The sequence below is a fragment of the Sesamum indicum genome, linkage group LG9, assembly GCF_000512975.1.
Source record: "Sesamum indicum cultivar Zhongzhi No. 13 linkage group LG9, S_indicum_v1.0, whole genome shotgun sequence".
Lineage (NCBI taxonomy): Eukaryota > Viridiplantae > Streptophyta > Magnoliopsida > Lamiales > Pedaliaceae > Sesamum > Sesamum indicum.
Window position 1 is genome coordinate 7,009,782 of NC_026153.1, and position 20,592 is coordinate 7,030,373.

The window sequence follows — 20,592 nt, forward strand, 5'->3', positions numbered from 1 at the left end:
TAAGATATGCTCAATTTACATCCATTTCAATCAACGGATAATAACACGAAGGAGTCACATAATTACCTACATTTGTAGATGAACATTCAATATGATTGATAGTATAAATATTTAATGTTATTTTGTGAAATCATGCTGAAATATATCGAGGAGTTAAACGAAATCTTAATTTGAATGAAATTGGTCAATTGTCTTTTTTGTTTTAGTTTGTGTAAGTATATCGGTTGAATTGATCGAATTGAACCGGTTTTTCATAACTATTGAATACAATAAATAAAATTAAAAGAATAAAAAGAAAACGTAAAAAGGGAAATTGAGGAAAGGACAATAAAACTCGTCTGAAAAATCGCGTCTTAAAACGTCAACTCGATTCCCTCCATTTTCATCTCTCTTCTCCCGTCCCCCTTTCTCTCTCTCACACACACAAATTCGCCAACTAGACGGAATTGTAGACTAGAGTAGAGTAGAGCTCATAATCATTAACTTCAACCCGCAGATTGGTGAGTTCTTTTTGCATAATTACAAGTGTTAGCTTCGCGAATTTCTCTCAAAGCGTGCCTCAATTATGTAAAGAACCCTAGACTTCTGCTCCTGCCCAATATCTAACTGTGTTGCTGTTTTGTTTTTCTTTTCTCTTTTTTATGTTTTTCATTTTACCTTTAGTTGCTTGGCCTTTTGAGTTTTGGTGTGGTTTTGTTTTGTTTCGGGTTGATTCTTATGTTGGCATTTGTAGTGCATGTAATATTCGCGAGTGATTTTCACTGAATTATTTTGTTCTTTTACGTTTATGAGTTTCTTAAGCTATTAATATAAGTTCAGGCAGGGAATGTGATTATTTTGCTCTTCTTCTGCCTTCAAATTGCAGAGGAGTTGCCAGCTAGCTATCCTGGAATCCCGTCATGTATATAAAGCAGGTAATGAATTATCCATTTTATTTGACTTGTGACAATTTCTTTTAAAATATGCATACTGATTTATCACTTCTGCACGGGTTCTTTGTTGTAGGTTGTTATAGAAGGGTTTAAGAGTTACCGTGAGCAAGTTGCAACTGAAACATTCAGTCCAAAAGTTAACTGTGTTGGTACACCATATTTTTCCTTCTATGCCTCGGTTTCTACATTTTATTTTCCACTGTTTACCCATGTCTCTAGTTTAAGAATGTTTAATATGCCAGAAAATGATTTATTGATTTGTATTCTGCAGTTGGTGCTAATGGATCTGGCAAATCGAACTTTTTCCATGGTATGTTCATCTTGAACATTTGTTTTGTTCTTCTGTTTGTTTTGTTTCCTTGGAATTGATTTAATGAGGACCCTACCCATACTTGCAGCAATACGCTTCGTTATAAGTGATCTATTCCATAATTTGCGCAATGAAGAAAGGCAGGCGTTGCTTCACGTATGTTCTGCAGTGAAGCACTGTTGTTATCTTAGATCTTGCTTTCATTGTTCTACGAAATTACCTACAACCTTTATATTGAATGCTCTTTGTTTTTCTGCTTGTCAGGAAGGTGCTGGCCACCAAGTGTTATCTGCTTTTGTGGAGATTGTATTTGACAACTCCGACAACCGTATTCCTGTAAGCTTCGGATGATAATTCTATTTATCTAAATGTCTTATGTGAACTGCTGTTTTTCCTTTTTTTCTAATTATGATTTGTCTACTCATTTATGAACTGTTTTGAACATTTGTAATTGGACTTTCTGAAGTTATACCACCTATAATCTGCTCAAGCTCCAATTTGTTGCACCTGCTTATCTTGAGGTGAATGAACATAGTGTTGGTATTGGAAAGATGTATCGTAACTGAGGTCCTCCAGAAGCAACTGGGTCCAAAAAGTATATCCTGATATTAGTCCTAGTGTAGCCCCTGGTGTTAGAGCATTTTGCTAATCCTCACTGTTGGCGTACTAGTTCCTTGATATATATATATATATATATATATATTATTGCAATATGTAAAAAATTGATCATATGGAAAATGGTTTTAGCAGAGAGGAAAGTGTTAAAATAACAGGATTAGTTGTAGAAATCACATTTTATAATAGATCTGGAATCAGGTAAAGATAATATAGATGAGAAATAGCGATGCTCTTAGCTAATAAACTCTAATTCAGTATCAACATGATTGTGAAAATCTGTATTTATTCTCAGTTCTTTATTTCATCATACCATATTTATGGTTTATCTGACTTTATGTCAACTAATAAATGCAGCAGTTCTAATTAAAAGTTTTTCTTATAGGTTAAGTTTTATAGTATTTATTACTAATTGTAAATCTTGACATATTCTACCGACTATCTGAATGATAAGGAAGCATTTTTGATGCAGATGAGGGATTCTTTATAGTCATGGCAATGAACCTACTTAGAGTATACTGTTATCACAATTGATAGTTAATGAGGATGTCGATAATTTGCATTAGCCATATCTGATTATTGGTTTAATAAAGGAATAGTTATAAATTCATGTTTTTTTTTTCTAGTTACATGTTCTCTTTCCTCCTATTTCCCATTTGTTTATGTCCTGCATTTATAATGGCATCTCCATAAGATCTTTATTCCTTTGTCCTGCTTGTTTATGATTTTGTCATTCTTCTTTTACAGGTTGATAAGGAGGAAGTGCGGCTTAGGAGAACAATCGGTGTTAAGAAAGATGAATATTTCTTGGATGGAAAACATATAACGTGTGTATACGCTTGTATTACGAACAATTTTTACTTTGCGTCTTCTATTTATTTAGTTATATATTCTTTTCCTTTTTTCTTTATCACTTGACACATGGCCTTTTTCGTTGTCCATGCTCTTGTTGGATAACTGGATAATGGTGATGGTTTATGAGTTTTCAGGAAGACAGAAGTCATGAATCTGCTGGAAAGTGCAGGATTTTCTCGTTCTAATCCTTATTATGTTGTGCAGCAGGGCAAAGTAAGGAAAAATTTTTGCTTGTTGACCTGCTTGGTTTATCCATTCATTCTTCTGATAAGTATATATATATAATATCGCAGATAGCCTCGTTGACGTTGATGAAGGATTCAGAACGATTGGATCTGCTGAAGGAAATTGGTGGGACTCGAGTTTATGAGGAGAGACGGCGTGAAAGTTTGAAAATAATGCAGGATACTGGCAAGTACTCCTTGAATAGTTTCCTTGTCTTTTTTGTTTTCTGTTTTTGTTTCTAACATCTATTTTCTACAGGTAATAAGAGAAAGCAAATTATTCAAGTTGTCCAATACTTGGATGACAAACTTCGGGAGCTTGATGAAGAGAAAGAGGAGTTGAAAAAATATCAGCAGCTTGACAGGCAGCGAAAGGCTCTAGAATACACTATTTATGATAAAGAACTTCATCATGCCAAGCAGATGCTGATGGATGTATGTTACTTCAAAGTCTTACTATCTTTGTTTGTTTTAATAAGCAATCAAATGCCCTTTCTGTTGGGGATCTGCATTGCCATTTAAATTACGGAGGATATTATGAATTCTTTCATTAGTAATAACACTTGATCCTTAGTAAGAAAACTTCTTATAGAACAATGATAGGAAACTTGTAGATCTTGATATATCTTATTTTGACCCTCATTAGCTTTAAAACTTGGATGTTGTTTAGATTTTTCTTTTTTCTGTAGGATTATAATGCAAATGCAAGGAAAACTAGTCTTATTTTCTGAACAAAGCAACTATGTGATCCAGCAATGCTTGACGATGGGACAGATGTAGTTAATTCATAGTTGAGAATGCCAGTCAACTTGTAAATTTCTATAATGTAGTTAATTTACTACTCCACTTTGTCGCTAATTGCAAAATAGTGTTTATTCATTTTAAGTTTTTAGTAGAAGAAAAATCCATCCTTATTGGCATTTGTGCACCAATATGCAAAGATAAATAATGTCCCCATATGCTGCAATAGTTTCATGAACATGTGGATATCTGCATGGGCGAAAAGAAAGCATTTAAATTATATGATCTTCTATGAGGACGGATTTTGCTTCTATATCATGTTCAGTAATAGTTCTCTTCAAAATTATTTTTCTTCTTGAAAGGTAATTTTATGAAATCCATGACATTTTTATACACCTGGTAAACCAGTGGCTCTGATATGTAAAGCTACTAAGTAGCATTAACTGCTTTCCTGGTGGGTTTGAAAAGTATTAGCTCAGAAATAAGATTCGGCATGATACGCTCAAACTTGACATCTTGGACATTGCTTATGCTGATATTTTGCGCTACACTCTCAATGTTATTCCAGTGTTGGCTGTTTTCCAAATTCATTGACTTCTTTCTCACTTTAAGATTATATGTTATCATAAAATTGGGCAATTTATTTTAGCAGGCCATCCAATGCGGTAGATTCTGAAAAAGCAAACGTAGTGTAGTTTGTATTTGCAGTACACAGAACTTTAAGGGCATGTTCTTATATCTTTTCATATGTTCCTTTGAGTGGTAAAATTTTATGTTTAGTTGACAAATCTGATAACAAATATGATAACATAATTTTTTTCAGGATCCGTGACGTGAAAATGTAACAAAGCCTAAGAAGTTTGCATCTAGGAGAACTGTAACTTCTTTTATTTGTTTTAATGGGAAGTGGATGGTATATACGAACATAAACTTCGGAATAGAGTTTTTGTGATCATCATGATCTTTTATCTCTCTACAAAGTACACTAACTTGAGTCTTAATATCATAATTTAATGATCTTTATTATATTATGTGTGTTTCCTCATGGCTAATGAAGAAATGAGCTAATTATAATATGGTCCTTCAGTAGATATGTTTCTTTTAACATAGTTCAAGAATACTTTTATGACTTTCTTGCTCCTATGTTTTGCAGAACTACGTGTGTACTTGTCTTTTCTCTGTGTTTTCTTTGTGCATGTGTATTTTAATAGGTTCATGTAGGTTCTACATATCATTTTAGCTTCTAGTGCGTTGAAACGATTATGTACTTCATATTTTGGAAGCATCTGGAATAGGTTTGAACTTTGCCATTTGTTGCAGATAGAGGAGAATCGGAACAAGGCTTCTGAAACATCTGCCACAATGTATAACAAAGTTTTGGATGCTCATGAAAAGTGCAAGGAGCTCGACAAGTTACTTAAAGATCTGACTAAAGAAGCGCAAATTTTAAGTAGAGAGAAAGAGGCGATAGAGAAACAAAGGACAGAAGCCATCAAGAAGCGTGCAAAACTTGAACTGGATGACAAAGACTTCCATGATAAAATTAAGGCAAACATCAAAGCAAAGGTGCTGCTGACCCTTGATCCTTCTGTAATTTTGAACTTTGAGAAGTTTGAACATATGAAGTAAAGTAGTCTACAAGTGAACGCTTTTATTGATGCTTATTTTTCGTATTCCAGGAGGATGCTGTTGCACAACTAGAGCTTTTGGAACAAGAAATTGAGGGGTCTTATGCTGAGCTCACTAGGATCAAGCAATTGTATGATAATCAAGTCAGGGAGGAGGAGAATTTGACGCGAGGGTACGTTTCCCATTTTGTAGCTCCTGCCTCAGAAAGTTGCGTATTTGTTTCACCATCATTTTGATGTTTCTCACATTAGGGATGTCATTAGTTGCAATGCTATATATTGATGTTGAAGTGTTCTATTTTTAAAACTTAATTGCGAGTTTATTTATTCCTCATGTCAATTAACTTGCAAGTTTGAATACATTTATGCTTAACAAGTTAGTCTAAAGCTTGTGTTTGCTATAGACAATGTGCTTGCTCCATGTATTAGTTATAAGAAAATATTGCCTACGGCTATGCATTTTAAAGGATGTTGGATGTACTGGAGTTGTTAAATACACTGAGTGAACTTTTCACATTTTGGCCTTTCTCTAAGATCTTTGTGTGTTTTCCAAACCTGTGTTTAATTTTTTGAATATCCATTTCCTTTTCCCCATTTATCCATCATGAATTATGGAATCATTACGCAGTGAAAGATTACCATTCCAACAGGCAAATAATTATTTCAGTCAAAGTCAATGACCTCCATTTGGGGAGGTTGGGGAGAGAGGGAAAGGGACAAACTGAGAAATGTCCAAATAGGCCAAAATGGAGCATTGGATGCATGAGCCCTTGAAGAAACTATGATTCGCCTATTTATTTCAAGATTATCCACTTATTTGATTGCCTTTTCTGAGTTTGTTTTGTGCTTGAGGTGCGGCGACATCTGGAATTCTCATCTTAATTTCTTGCATTATTGATCTTTGTGTTTATTTAAGTTCTCATCAACAAATACATGACTATTTACTTGGGTGATGCTTCCAGTTAAATTTCATAAGATATTAAGATCTCAGATCTGTCATTTGGTCAACCTTTCAATTGTTTGGTAGCTAGCTTTAGTTAGCGGTTGGACTAGTTTACTTGAACCTCATTTAGCAAATGTCGTGACTCACAAGTAAAGGGGTTGTCAACCTTGTAAAATGCCTGAGCAATCAAGCAAAACTGTTACCCAGACTAGCTCTTGCTAGAACTGCCTTTAATAATGTAATATTGACCACATAAAACTTTTATGGGAAAATAAGGCTTCTCTAATTAATTATTGTTAATTCCAGTGGCTCGGTCTTCCTGTTACCTCACCTTTAAATGCTCTGGTACTTCTGAGTTGAACTGCCTGTTGCAGGGTAGGAAACTTAAAATACCTTTTTGTTTCATCATGTGATTTCCGAATCCTATTTGATTAAATATTTCTATCCGTGCCTTTGGTTTTTCTATTTTCATGATTTGCTTGACTAAGCTGAAATCGAATGATAAACTTTTCCTTCCATTCATTGTGAATGAGCTCATGTCTTCCGCTGCACCTTCCTCAATTCATAAAGAGGCGTGCAAGATGGTTGTTTGAATAGTTGTTTGGTTCCAAGTGCATACTGGGAGGATAATCTTCTTCGTCCCTTGTCCATGCATTTAGTTATTTTGGTCTTGTGCATGACTAATTCTTGTCCATTCAGTTTTATGTTATTCTGTGGGAATAATTTGGGCGAATGTATTTCTGGAATTTGATACGTGTCATGTAGGATTATGGAGCGTGAAAAGCAGCTTAGCATTTTGTATCAGAAACAGGGTCGTGCAACCCAGTTTGCCAGTAAAGCAGCTCGTGACCAGTGGCTTAAGAAAGAAATTAGGGACTATGAGCAAGTTTTATCTTCAAATTTAGTGCAGGTAATTGTACTTGTTAACAGTATGTCAGTCCATCTGTCTTTAAATATAGTATATTGCGGTTGTTGAATGCATGGTATACCAGGTGCATTGCTTTTTGGTTGCTAAAAATTCATGAATTACATTTTATTCCTGAGCTTTTTTTCAGTTTATTCTGTGACCTACTTAATCAGTTTCATAATCTCTGTTTAATTTTGAGTATTATCTGTCCAACTCATAATCCTTATTGCATAAGGAGAGTCTTGTAAAATAATGCCTATATAGTCTATCATTCTTATGATTTATCCTTTGCAACAGACCTAAGTATGCCCTTACTCCCGTCTGGCAATTTTGGACTAAGGAGAAATTTTTTTTGCATATAGTTCATTGGTTTTCATTCTCAACTTTATACTTGTCAACAAATGTTGGTGATGGTGGGTGGGAAGGGGTAGCTCATAAAGATTATTACTGTATCCTGCAACTGGTTGGGATAAGAACAAATTTGACCCCTATTTTTAATTAAATAGACCAAAAAACTATAAAATTTTTGGAAGTTGTTTTAATGTATGCATTTGAGAGCATTTAGATTGATATAAATAAAAAAACTTAGTGTTTCAAGCGTGTGGTTTGCTGATACAACTTCAAATGCTGTAACTCCTGATCCAGGAGGAGGTAACTGTACATGCTAAATGTCTTGTCGATTTCATATCTTACCATATAGTTGCTCATGTAGCAAGGTATTTTTGGGACAATTTTTGTATTTTTTTGAGTTATTTTTATTTTTTTAAAATTTAATATTGCATACACTGTTACTTAAAAGAAAAGAAAAAATAAAAAAAGGACCAAGTCCTTTAACTTAAGTTGGACCAATGTTAATAATCCATACTTTTGATATTTTATGCAAAAAAAGGTATTAAATATCAAAAGCATGGATGAATGGCCTGATTCTATCTTCCATTATGTCTGATAAATTTTGTTTTTCACATTATTTATGTGTCTTAGGCCATTTTCCGAAAAATGAAACAAACAATGCTTTTGTTGGGACAGCCCAAAAACAAAGTTAACATAGTCCAAGTTTTAACCCTTTCCCCCCTCTTGAGGGTCAGGGTCCACTTGGGGATGCATGTATCTCTTGATAGTCATCAGGTGGTGGTTTTCAATTTCTTTTTGTTGTCTTTTTTTCTTTTTCTTTTTTGATTTTTGTTGTTGTTGTGGATGTAGTTGTACTTTAGGTTGTTTGTCTTTCATACTCCCTCTACAAAAGGGTTTTGTTGATTACTTATGCAATGACATCAATGACATGATTCTGTTGTTATACACATGTTGAGTTACTGAAATGTGGAAATTATGACAAAGAACATTTGGTCATTTCTGTTCATGCAAATTCCCTATTTAATCTTAAAAATTTCAAGTGTAATCAACTAGCCTCCGTTTATGTAATTTTATTGATTTCCTCAAATTATTTAAATGCCAATCAGCATTTGTGGGTATCAGGACGTCCATTATATAACCATCTTCACTTCATTTAGGAGAATGTTTAATGTTGCAATGGTGCTGATACCTTTAGGTGAAACATAGACTGGTTTAATTGTCATATTCTTTCTTTCACTTTCATGCTGTGGAATTGTATTAGTATTTCTTTTTCCGAATGTGTGGTGCATAATGAGGAGTGAGATATAGACAATGATTTTCTTTTTCTTTTTTGCATGTTTCAGGAGAAAAAACTTAGGGATGAAATTGAGCAGCTCAAGAAAGATATCAGAGAGCAGGATGCCTACATAAAGAACAGAAAAGATGAAGCAGCAGAATTAGAATCGCTAATTTCTGGATACAGACAAGGTTACAGCCAGTATAAAGCAGAGAGAGACAAGCTGCATGATGAGCGGAAGTATGATTATCATATTGATTGTCTTCATCGTAATGTTTTCTTTGGTGCAGTCTAATTGATTTACCAATCTTTAGGGTCTTGTGGGCAAGAGAAAATGAGCTCTCTGCTGAAATTGAAAGGCTGAAATCGGAGGTGGTTAAAGCAGAGAAAAGTCTTGATCATGCAACTCCCGGTGTGAGTGCTCGATGTGCTAAGATTAGATGGATTTAAATGCATTGCTGAACTAGGAGGATATCTGCAGTTTTTTTCATCACCCTACAAATATCATTGCAGATGGATGCAATAGGATTGATGTCTTTATTTGGAACTGTTGATCTAATGATGGAATAGTGCACCATATTAGAGGGTTTGCTGGACAAACAAGAAAAATGGGGTAACCGTTGAGTGGTGCTGATGAAATAATAGAAAAACAAGACAGTCATATTACTGGTAACAAGAATAAAAGGACAATATTTGTGAAGACTAGACACACGGCCCTTTTCATCTTCCTTGGTGGTCAATTTTGTTTATAAAGTCAAAAGGTTTTGAAATGTTTTGAGGGTCTCCTTGTAACTCTATGTTTGTTAATCTTTCCTTTGAGCCACACTAACTACTTGTAAAAATTGTACTGTACGTCATACCTACTGCTTACAGTTCAACACATGGTCAAGCCACTCAGATCTTCTAAATTTTTCCTTATCAAACTTTTTACCTTGTTTTGCTCGAGTGACTCTCCTGTGTGGTCTATTGTGAAATTATAACATGATATCGCCACGTGTCTCTGCATGAGGGGAACAAAAGCATTGTATTTTGCTTTCGTATACTCGTCCTCCTTCCGCATTACTCCTGAATACAGAATGCTGCATTTATTCTTATATTCTTCTGACACTTTCAGGACATAAGAAGAGGACTAAATTCTGTGAAGAGGATATGTAGAGAGATTAACCTTCATGAAGGAGTATTTGGTCCCATTTTTGAGTTGCTAGATTGTGATGAAAAGTTTTTCACAGCTGTTGAAGTTACTGCTGGAAATAGGTAAACACAATTCCTCCTGAGCTTAATGGTTTAAAAATTCAAATTTTCTCCGACAAGTCTCCCTCTCTTTGACATGTTGGAATTCCATAATAAGGAAGATATTAAGACCATATTTAATTTTGGATATCTATTTAGTTTTTGGCATGTTCATACTAATGTATTCCGCCTCGTACAGCTTATTTCATGTGGTAGTTGAAACAGATGAGATATCAACAAAAATCATTAGACATCTCAATGCGCAGAAAGGCGGCCGAGTGACATTCATACCATTGAACAGGGTGAAAGCTCCACGAGTTACATATCCACAGAGCTCTGATGTAATACCTCTTTTAAAGAAATTACAATTCTCTGAAAAATATGCTTCAGCATTTGCGCAGGTTTGTATCTTAACATAGTTCATTATCAACCAGCACTTTGGAATTCATTTATCAGTTGTGTTCAGTTAATGGTCATAATAAGGTTGCCAAATCTGACTATATGCAAGTATTCTTGTGACCAAGATTGACATTACTTAAAATTGCTAGCTGGATAGGTTTCTGCTTTCCGAGTAAGTCATCATGTCTTGTTCCTATGCAACATTGTCTTTACTAACATGTTCTGGTCCCTAAAATGGGCTCACACGTACTCACTTTGGGGGCGTTTGAAGAACGAACAAGTTAAAGACCTAAGAATAGGCTGTTTATAAATTAATTTGATAAAAATGAAAGAAGTTGACCTGAGATAGGCTAATCTAACTAGAAGAGTGAAGTTAATAAACATTGTTGCTTTAATGTAATATTGAAACATGAAATAGTTTCTGCATCATTCCAGTTATTATCACATCATCCATGGTGACTTTTTAAGTTTTCATTTGGATTTAGCTGGCAACCCATGGAAATATTATTTTTAAGTGGGTGACATTGTTTTTGAAAAATGATTCCCACATCAATACTAAAACTTACGGGGTAACCCTATTTATTGCACTAGTTTTAGTCTGCGTATTTCATAAAACTGTCTATTAGCACTAAATACAGTCTGAAATGCTACATATGCCTTGTGGAGATTCATAATTTGAAATTAGGATAAACAAATAATGACATCCATTCTTATTCTTATTCTTCTTATTATTAAATTAATTAGCAGCATTCTATTAAGAGGGATGAAGTAAAAAGAATTTATTCATATAGCTGGATATATGAGCCAATTTTACAAAAAATAGTAAGTCGACCCAAAAAACCATAATGTCTCAAACGAGGAGGCCATATTTGTTCCATTCCTCTGGCTTCGTGAAGAATCCCATTATATCTTTCCCTCATGACAAACAAAAACTCCAGTTGTATGTTCCCTTCGTGCGGTGTGCCGTTGTTGATTCCGAACTTCGTTCACAAAGGAGAGGGACTTTGGATCAGCCCATTTTTATGCACCGGTTTACCCTGAAAGGAGAATGAGCTTCTCTTTGAGAGGTGCTCCTGCAGTTTGCGACAAGGAAAAGGACCCATCCTGTGTTGAGTCTGGCATGAGATGATAAAGAAGAGCTTCATTGCATTAGTCTTTTGATTTTTCATTGAGATTCCATATATGGAAATTATAGATGACAGAGTAGAGATGATGTGCTTATTTCTGAAGGTTTGCAGTTTATTTTACTAATATACTACTGCTGGTGGTTGCTTGTTATATTACATCCCACTTGTGATACTCTCTCTCTTGTTGAATTGATAGGTGTTTGCAAAAACAGTAATCTGCCGAGATTTAGATGTTGCTACAAGAGTTGCTCGTACTGATGGTCTGGACTGCATCACTTTGGAAGGTTGCACTTGAAACTTCATGATTTTTTTAGGTATCTTTTTTGGCTCTTGGTTGCCATCACAAATGTCTCCCCTTTCACTGTAGGTGATCAAGTCAACAAAAAAGGTGGCATGACTGGGGGATTTTATGACTATAGGCGCTCAAAACTGAAGTTCATGAGCACTATTAAACAGAACATGAAGTCTATTAAAATAAAGGAAGAGGAACTGGAGGAAGTTAGAAAGAAACTTCAAGATATCCTAATTAGGCTTCTTTTTTTATTTTCTTCAGAGATTTCGTTCATTTTTCTGATCTTGCTTATTATTTTTCTTCTTGCTCAAGAGCTTCTTACATGTGATTATGGGCAACACCCCCTTGAGATCCTGGTTGACGACCACTTTTAGTTGTCATCCGTTTATGAGCTTTCCTACATATCTGCATGTTTGCTGTCACCTTCATAGGGGGCAGATGGTACCATTCACAGAGAAATGTGTTTATTACCCAGGCATCTACTAGTCAATTCATGTGTATGTGTGAATAGCGTACGCATATGTATGTGTGATTGGTGTTTAAACATAGAAAGCATGCTGTTACTTGGCCTTGTTTTGTCCAGAAATTTGATTCATTTGGCAGTATTTTTGCACATCTTTTGAAGTGTTGTATCATCATGACCGCTGATTCCTGCATGTCTGCGATGGTCAACTCACAACACTTTGCAATTTGTTTTCACTGAACATGCGCTACAGATCGATCAGAAAATCAATGAACTAGTGGCAGAGCAGCAGAAAAATGATGCCAAGTTGGCTCATGAAAAATCTTTACTTGAACAACTGAGGCAGGACACCATGAACTCAGAGAAGCAAAAACAATCCATCTCAAAGTCACTTGAGAAGAAAGTGCGTTAAACTTAAAGGCTTTGATGAATGCCAAGACATTCTGATTGATTTAACTCTTTTAACATTAGTTGCATTTTTGCAGGAGAAGTTGCTCTCCAGCGTATTGACTCAAATAGATCAGAACAGAGCTAATATAGCTATGAAACAGGATGAAATGGGAACAGAACTTGTTGATCACTTGACACCGGAAGAGAAAGAATCGCTTTCTCGGCTGAATCCAGAAATAACTAATCTGAAAGAGCAGCTAATTAACTGCAGGAGTAACCGCATGGAGGTTAGGATGTTAATTGGAGCTTTTTACAGATGCCTGAGCTGTGCTTTATATCACTTGACATTGTCAATTGGCAGACTGAAACAAGAAAAGCGGAGCTTGAGATGAACCTATCTACAAATCTTGTTAGGCGGAAAGAAGAGCTGGAGGCGGTGAAGCTATCTGCAGAAACTGAAATGTTACAAGCAGAAGCTGAGTTGAAAAGGCAGGAATTAATGGATGCAAATTTGTTAGTTGATCAGTTGACTGAACAACTCAAGAGTAGGACCTCATTCTCTATCTCAAACTTCCAACTTAAGTTCAATGGATTCTCTGGATCTTAGCATGCTATTATTTTTTACAGATGTGACTGAAAACATCAATCAGAGGAATAAGGAACTGGAAGATATTAAAGTTGAAAAGGATAACCTAAAGGTAGTCTTCCATTGGTGTAATTTCTGGTGTTTCGGTAATTTGCATAATAACACAAGGGTCTCTTCTTCTCTTCACTGTGTGTGTGCTTTTTGTGTCTGCCTCTGTATTTCAGATGCTAAGATGAGTTCTTGTGGATGTAGGGCGTCGAAGACAAGTACCAATCTACACTGCAAGATGAAGCAAAAGAACTAGAGCAGTTACTGGCTAAAAAGAATATGTATATGGCCAAGCAAGAAGAGTACTCAAAGAAAATTCGGGAATTGGGTCCCCTATCTTCTGATGCTTTTGAAACGTAATCTTCTCATCTCAGAATTTAGTTATCTACCAGAGATGTAAAATGGATTGCATGTCTATTTATATAATGTGTTGGCAGATATGCTTGTGAAGTTATATGTTTTACATGTGAATTTTCTTGTGCCTATGCTGAAGTATTAGTTACAAATGATTGTTGTAGAATCTTGACTGTGTAGTTTAATTGATTGATACTCCTCATGGGGAGGGTTTGGGAAGAAAGGCAGACATAATCGCTTGACTCTTGTTGTGGTGACAAGAGCACCTTTAAAATAAAGTAAAAGTTTATGACAACACCGACGTATTGATTGTTTTCTTGGTCATGTTTATCTTTCCCATTTACTCTTGTTTTTTTATATAGGGGGTTCTAGAAGTACAAATGTACAACAGTGTCAACCTTTTATACCCCTGTTGCCTGTTGGAACACATTCCGACACTCTGGAGCACACACAACATTTTGATTGTATCTGAGAATATAATCTTAATGTCAATGTTTTAGGGTCTTGTTGGACACTTCTTGAATGTCAGTACAATCTGATTTAGAATTATGGATAACTTTCTTCGAAAAGAGGGAAGCATTGTTGATGCATGCAGAATAGCTTCATATTTGAAAAAAGTAACAATTATTTAATTAGGCTATATTAGGAATTATTGAGTGGGGATTAATAGATATGAGATTTATACATAGATATCATATGTTATTACAACAAAAGAGTAAAGAAGCAGGATACAAACATAATATTTGTTTTATCATCCCCATTCTCTGAAATATCAGCATGTTTTTATAAAACCTTAATATTTCCCAAAAGAGAAGAAAACATAATGATGTGTCTTGTTGTGTATCTTGTGCTGTATTACCGTCTGTCTGTTTCTTAAGGTGAAGGTGATTATGAAGACTTTTGTCCATTACCACTTCTCAACGTTCTCATTGATGTTGCATCATGGTCCTTAGATATTCATAATGGTGGTTCACTTGGACTTTAGAATAACATGCATGAGTAGGCAATTCTAGTAATCAAGAAGCTTGCTTTATGCTTCATCTGGCGTAAGTGGTAGATCTGTGCCAAGCTAAATAGACAAATTTCTCTTGGGATTGCATTGATTTTAGAAGAAACTATCTCAGTAAGGGAATGGGAATCATGCAACATTTAGACAATCATATTGCCAGTACTGAGTCATTTGAAGTTCGAATATCAGGCATTTCTAGTATTTCTGTACTTAGCGCTATTGCTGGAGGATGCTATTTGTGCTTTTTTCCTTTGACCCTTCTAGGTACTACCAAATATTTTGTTTGTTCACGTTATGTATAGATCATCTTACTCCATTGTTTATGTTATGTACTTCAATGTGAATCACGTAGGTGAATTGTTTTTCTTAAATGCAAATTCTAGGTACAAAAGGAAAAGCATAAAAGAACTGCACAAACTGCTTCACAAGTGTAATGAGCAACTGCAACAGTTCAGCCATGTGAACAAAAAAGCCCTTGATCAATATGTTAATTTCACAGAGCAACGAGAAGACCTCCAGAGAAGACAAGCTGAGCTGGATGCAGCTGATGAGGTAAAGTTATTCTTCAATTATGATGTTTTGAGCGGTAGGGTAGTTAGCATATGTGGCAGGGGAATGATTTTACTAATTTGACACTTTACTCTTCTTCTGCAGAAAATCAAAGAACTTATATCAGTTTTGGATATGAGGAAGGATGAATCAATTGAGCGTACGTTTAAAGGCGTGGCTAAGCATTTCCGAGAAGTATTCTCCGAACTTGTGCAAGGAGGTCATGGGTTTTTAGTTATGATGAAGAAAAAGGTTCGTGATACTATCATCATAGGTCAATTTCAGTGACAGCTGTTATTTGCTGCAACATATATACCACTATATTCTTTTTTAACTGGTTCTCTTAAACGATTTAGCTGATGAAATGGTTTTAAATTGCACACGTTTTAGAGGAGAGTAGTGTACCTAAATATGCAGACATAAATTCTAAAACAAATTCCGTTGCGCGCTATTATGTGGCTTGCTTTCTGTGTTGGTGAGGATAGGGGCATATGAAGTCTGGATGAGAAAAAAGAATTTCATCAGCGAGCTATCTTGCTTTGTTTTGAGTTAGCTTACCTGTTCAGAGGAAATTGTTTAGCACTCTTTTCTTTATTTGGAAATTTAGTAGCATTCTTAGTGCAGTAGCAGGAAAACAGTAATGCATTATAAAGTGCATCAGCATAAGCCATCAATAAGTTTTATATTGAGGATAAGATATTAAATAAGCAGGGGATAGCTAATGAAAAGATAAGAGTTGTATCATCCTGTGGTTTGCTCTAATAATTTTCAAATACCTTGCCTTTTCATTTCTTAACTAGATTTCGGACACTGGTAACTTAACCACCACACTGCTCCTAATGAAAGCAACTGCAGCATCTATTGTTCTCCTTTTCTTTCTTTCGGAACTTTTACTTATGTTAAACAGGTATTCCTGTAATCAGTAATTTTTTCGTTGTTTTATAGGACAACAATGATGTTGATAATGATCAAGATGATGATGAGCCTGGCCCAGCCGAAGTAGAGGGAAGGGTTGAGAAATACATTGGTGTCAAAGTGAAGGCATGTTATTAACTTCTTCTGCAGTCTTTTGTTTTTGTTCTTAATCAAGAATATAGCTACACCTTATCTTTTGATGCACAGATATCCTCTTAGGCTTTCTTCATATCTAAGGAGGGGCTTGGATAAATAAAATAGTCCTGGCTCATCCATTCTTTACATTTCTACATTCCAGTCTGTTACCTTTGGGTGGGGCATCCATTTTGTGACAAAATTATCCTTCTCAGCTGAAACTTTTGATCCTGTTGCAAAATGATATGTTTGCCTTTTATTTCTCGGCCAATTTACAGAATTACCATCAAACCCAGAAACACAGAAATCTTTCCCACTAATCCAAAAGATATTAATTAGTAGTTTACCTCTCTGGTCTCTGGTTTTTTTGGTCTGAAGTGCATTTTGGGCAGCACAGTATTTAGCAGCTGCTTTAAATAATCTTTCATCTTTCATCATTTCATATCAAGTAATGTCATATTCAAATGATGATTTAATCACAAGCCTTATCTTCAGGACATTTTTAATCAGTCAATGTACACCCCATCCATCTAAGTAAATTAGCCCTTAATGGATCAGCATGTTTTAACTTTTCATATTTTGCATAACATATGGCATCGCCAGCACGACAGGCGTCGGCATTCAACTGATTTTGACTACGCAAAAACTCATTTCACAGCATGCTTTAGGATCAGAAAATGTTTAGACTTAGAAAATCTGCAACTTTGGATTCATTTATTCTGTTCAGAATCGGTGTTTGCTGATGTAACTATTGAGTTTCTTCTGGATCTGATTTCTTTTATTTTCTTGATGATCTCATGCTAGGTTTCTTTCACTGGACAAGGGGAGACACAGTCGATGAAACAATTGTCTGGGGGTCAGAAAACAGTGGTGGCTTTGGCATTAATCTTTGCCATACAGCGATGTGATCCTGCCCCATTTTATCTTTTCGATGAGATAGATGCAGCTCTTGATCCTCAGTATAGAACAGCCGTCGGGAGTATCCTTGTGTGCTATTTCTACAAGTTTCTAATTTTATTGCCTTTCTATTTTTCCAAACAATCTTTTGTCTTCTATTTGAATTTGGTTCAATAACCTAGGATACTATATCCTGGCTTCCCAATCTTGTTTGCACTATCACAATGGATTTTCCCTTTCTGTTTATCTGTTTGCTTGGGAATCTTTAACTTCTTTCTCGTAGATATGGTTCGTCGTCTGGCAGATATGGCGAACACGCAATTCATTACCACAACGTTCCGGCCAGAGCTCGTCAAAGTTGCTGACAAAATATATGGCGTGACGCACAAAAACAGAGTCAGTCGTGTTAATGTTGTCTCCAAGGAAGATGCTCTAGATTTTATCGAGCATGATCAGTCCCACAATGAGGTGAGCATTATCTCAACGTAATTCATAACCTTTTACCCCCCTGTGAGGAATGAAAAACTGAAATGTACATGTTTTAATATTTGTTGGATTTGCAGTGACATTCAAGCAACGTGCCATGGCCAGTATCAAGCTTTGTAAATTAACAAGATCACAGGCAGATATGTAAACTGATAGGTAGTCCAAACTGTGGAGGATCTGTAGTTTTCTATAAATATAAATATTAATGTATGGTGTTTTATGATCATCAACTGGATAGTGATGGTAGCTATGTTCTTCTACAATATTATCTGGTTTTAATGTGAAAAATACCAGTTGCAACGGCTGAAGCATCGCCAATCCTCTCCTCTTCACAGGCTCTGCTTCTCTGCCACATCAGGAAAATATTATTATTCATTTAAATCCAATTCCTAGTGCGGTACAGTAATCATAGTACTATATTTTGTGTCTCTCCATGCTAAAATAAATTCTAATACCATTAAGTCCAAAATTAAAGACAAATTGTTTAAATCAATCAATTAGTATGAATACCAAAAGCATTTGGACTGCTAACGAAAGTGTAGTAACTTTTATGTCAGCAGCTTATTGTAAGTTTTTATTACTCATGTAATTTGATTGTTGTTATTGTTTGGTTCGTGCCGTCAGAGTAGACCTATCAAATCATTGAAATTGGAAAGGAGTTCGGGAATTAATTCTCATCATTTTATTTAAGAAAAACAGATCGAAGTAATGGAATTTTGCCTGTGTTTTCACTTAATTAATGTTTTGCAAATAGAGAATGGACACGGGACGTTGAATGGGCTGCAAGTAAATGTAGAAGAAAATATATCATTAATTTGCTTATCGTGTATTCCTTGCAGCTTGCATTTATCACATTTGAAGGGAACGAAATTTGCGACTTTTTGAGCATACAATTAGACAGAGAATTATCAGTGTTAATTTATCTCATTTTGTTAGTTTATGTGCGTTATATAGATTATGACGATATTGTTTTATTAATGAAACTTATATTTGTTAAAAAAAAAAATAATTCCAAATTTGATGAAAATTCAGATCCAAAATTAAATAATATTTTGATTTTCAGTTCGGGTCGGGTACCATTTAGCAAAGTCCAGTCGAACTGGACCCATCACCCATCCCATACATAATACAAATATATTTTAGGGTTTCTGTTAAATCCCCATGTCATAAGAAGCCTAATGTGGAGCTTCACCTTGTCTGCTAACTCTTCCCCCACTGATTGACGGCAACCACTCCAGGCGGCGCCGACGACAACGACTGCTCTTCTCACCAAGAAAACGGTGTCTTAGCTGAAAGGTTCGTAACTCACTCCTCCACAAATATTTAGGTAACTGAATCCCCTTCTCATATTCATTAAAATCTCTAAAAGCCTTGTGCCTAGATTAGATTGAAATATTGGCTTCTTAGCTGATGTTATTGATGCTCATGAAAAAGAAACACTTCAATGAACTCCATTGAAAGTAAAATGAAAAAGCAATGACCAAGAATTGTAATCGTTCTGAAGGAGGATAAAAGGTTTGAGAGTGGAATTAGCTAATGCTAATTTGTGGCTTATCAGTAGGATTGGTTGGTTTGAATAGTCTGCCACGAGAGGGTACGATTGATTTGGATGCAAAACCAATTCAAATGCGGAAGAATTTTGAAAGAATTGATTCTAGATATTTACTAGTTGGGGGAATCATTTCTAGATTAGAAGAGATTCCGCGTTGAGTTGTTAAACTAAGAATAATTAATGCGCTATACAGCTATGTTATAGAATTGTGCTCTTGTATTCTTATGAATGAATGATTTGCCTGATAATTGGTTGGGAATTCATTATGCTATTATGCTATCAGCGATGAATGTTTTCGGTGCATGGACATATTATAGCCTACTTCAGGACAGAAAACTAAGTCATCTCGTTGTTATCTTTTCTTATTGTACTCTCAAAATGTGCAGCATCTGGCCAGGCAAACCTCTCCTAGGTTTTGAAGTCTCTTTAGTAAATCAATCATCAATGGCATCCTTTTTATCGAGAAAATTGTCCGGTGTGGTTCTTTCAAGATATAGAGCAAATTCTGTGGTACCAAAGCCATCTTCTATTGCTTTTTGCACCAAAAGTCTTTCTTCTGCAGAAACTGAGTCGAGCTCTGATTCTGAGTCAGAATTAGGCCGTCTTCCCGCAGATTCTTCTTCTTCAAGACAGCAGCCGGCAAATAGGGAGCGACCACTTGAAAATGGATTGGACCTGGGCATTTACAAAGCAATTTTGGTGGGGCAGGTCGGGCAGGCTCCAATACAGAAGAGACTGAGGAGTGGGAAGACGGTTACTCTGCTATCACTCGGAACCGGAGGCATACGAAACAACAGGAGGCCCTTGGATAATGAAGAGCCCAGGGATTATGCAAATCGCTGTGCTGTGCAGTGGCATAGGGTATCAGTTTATCCGGAGAGGTTGGGGCAACTTGCCATGAAGAATCTTGTCCCTGGTTCCATCTTGTATGTCGAAGGGAATCTGGAGACCAAAATCTTCAATGATCCCATAACTGGCCTTATTCGGCGAATACGAGAGGTTGCCGTACGCCAAAATGGCAGGCTTTTGCTTCTAGGAAACGGAAATGAAGCTGAGCAGTTAACAAAAGCTGATATTGCTCGTGTTGGTTATTACTAAGGTGATTTGTTTACATGGTTTAGCTCTTGTAATTATGTTCTCACATTGTTTTAGGTTGAAGATATGGCAGCCGTTAAGTATGTTGTTGGCCATGAACTGGTGGGTAGACTTGGGATTTTGCGCCATTTTTATTGGCTTTCATGACTCCATACTTACAAACATGGCATTAGTCCAATTTTCTTCTATGGAGAAGACATCTCTTTTGCATAACTTGTGAAAATTGTGCTGAATTTTTATCCATTTTGAACTGAGTGAAAATCCTGCCCGGTGACGACTAAGG

The 20,592-nt window shown here is 35.7% G+C and overlaps 2 protein-coding genes across 5 annotated transcripts; both read left to right on the forward strand.

Annotated features, from left to right (window-relative positions):
* LOC105170957 (structural maintenance of chromosomes protein 3) lies at positions 350–17,966 on the forward strand. Of its 3 annotated transcripts, none has more exons than XM_011091923.2 (30): positions 350–500; positions 866–914; positions 1,006–1,081; positions 1,204–1,242; positions 1,331–1,398; positions 1,507–1,578; positions 2,605–2,684; positions 2,847–2,925; positions 3,006–3,123; positions 3,196–3,371; positions 4,998–5,243; positions 5,357–5,478; positions 7,014–7,158; positions 8,850–9,022; positions 9,097–9,196; positions 9,897–10,036; positions 10,212–10,413; positions 11,735–11,822; positions 11,906–12,055; positions 12,545–12,696; positions 12,779–12,970; positions 13,045–13,228; positions 13,311–13,381; positions 13,522–13,673; positions 15,064–15,232; positions 15,335–15,481; positions 16,175–16,270; positions 17,084–17,258; positions 17,460–17,644; positions 17,740–17,966. In XM_011091923.2, the coding sequence occupies exons 2-30, from the start codon at positions 900–902 to the stop codon at positions 17,740–17,742; spliced, it is 3,615 nt and encodes a 1,204-aa protein (XP_011090225.1). In that variant the 5' UTR covers positions 350–500; positions 866–899; the 3' UTR covers positions 17,743–17,966. The 3 variants fall into 3 exon arrangements, with proteins under 3 accessions (XP_011090225.1, XP_011090227.1, XP_011090226.1); XM_011091925.2 differs by having other exon boundaries at positions 10,212–10,353; XM_011091924.2 differs by having other exon boundaries at positions 355–500; positions 820–914.
* On the forward strand, positions 18,801–20,519 carry LOC105170958 (single-stranded DNA-binding protein, mitochondrial). Of its 2 annotated transcripts, none has more exons than XM_011091926.2 (2): positions 18,801–18,958; positions 19,601–20,519. In XM_011091926.2, the coding sequence occupies exon 2, from the start codon at positions 19,659–19,661 to the stop codon at positions 20,310–20,312; it is 654 nt and encodes a 217-aa protein (XP_011090228.1). In that variant the 5' UTR covers positions 18,801–18,958; positions 19,601–19,658; the 3' UTR covers positions 20,313–20,519. The 2 variants fall into 2 exon arrangements, with proteins under 2 accessions (XP_011090228.1, XP_011090230.1); XM_011091928.2 differs by having other exon boundaries at positions 18,811–18,989.

Bases quoted from the DNA above. Each gene is read 5' to 3' on its own strand.
- LOC105170958 (XM_011091926.2), top strand. From the start codon at position 19,659: ATGGCATCCTTTTTATCGAGAAAATTGTCCGGTGTGGTTCTTTCAAGA.
- LOC105170957 (XM_011091923.2), top strand. The intron at 3,124-3,195 runs GCAAGTACTCCT...TATTTTCTACAG, and splicing joins GAAAATAATGCAGGATACTG to GTAATAAGAGAAAGCAAATT. The intron at 5,244-5,356 runs GTGCTGCTGACC...TTCGTATTCCAG, and splicing joins AGGCAAACATCAAAGCAAAG to GAGGATGCTGTTGCACAACT.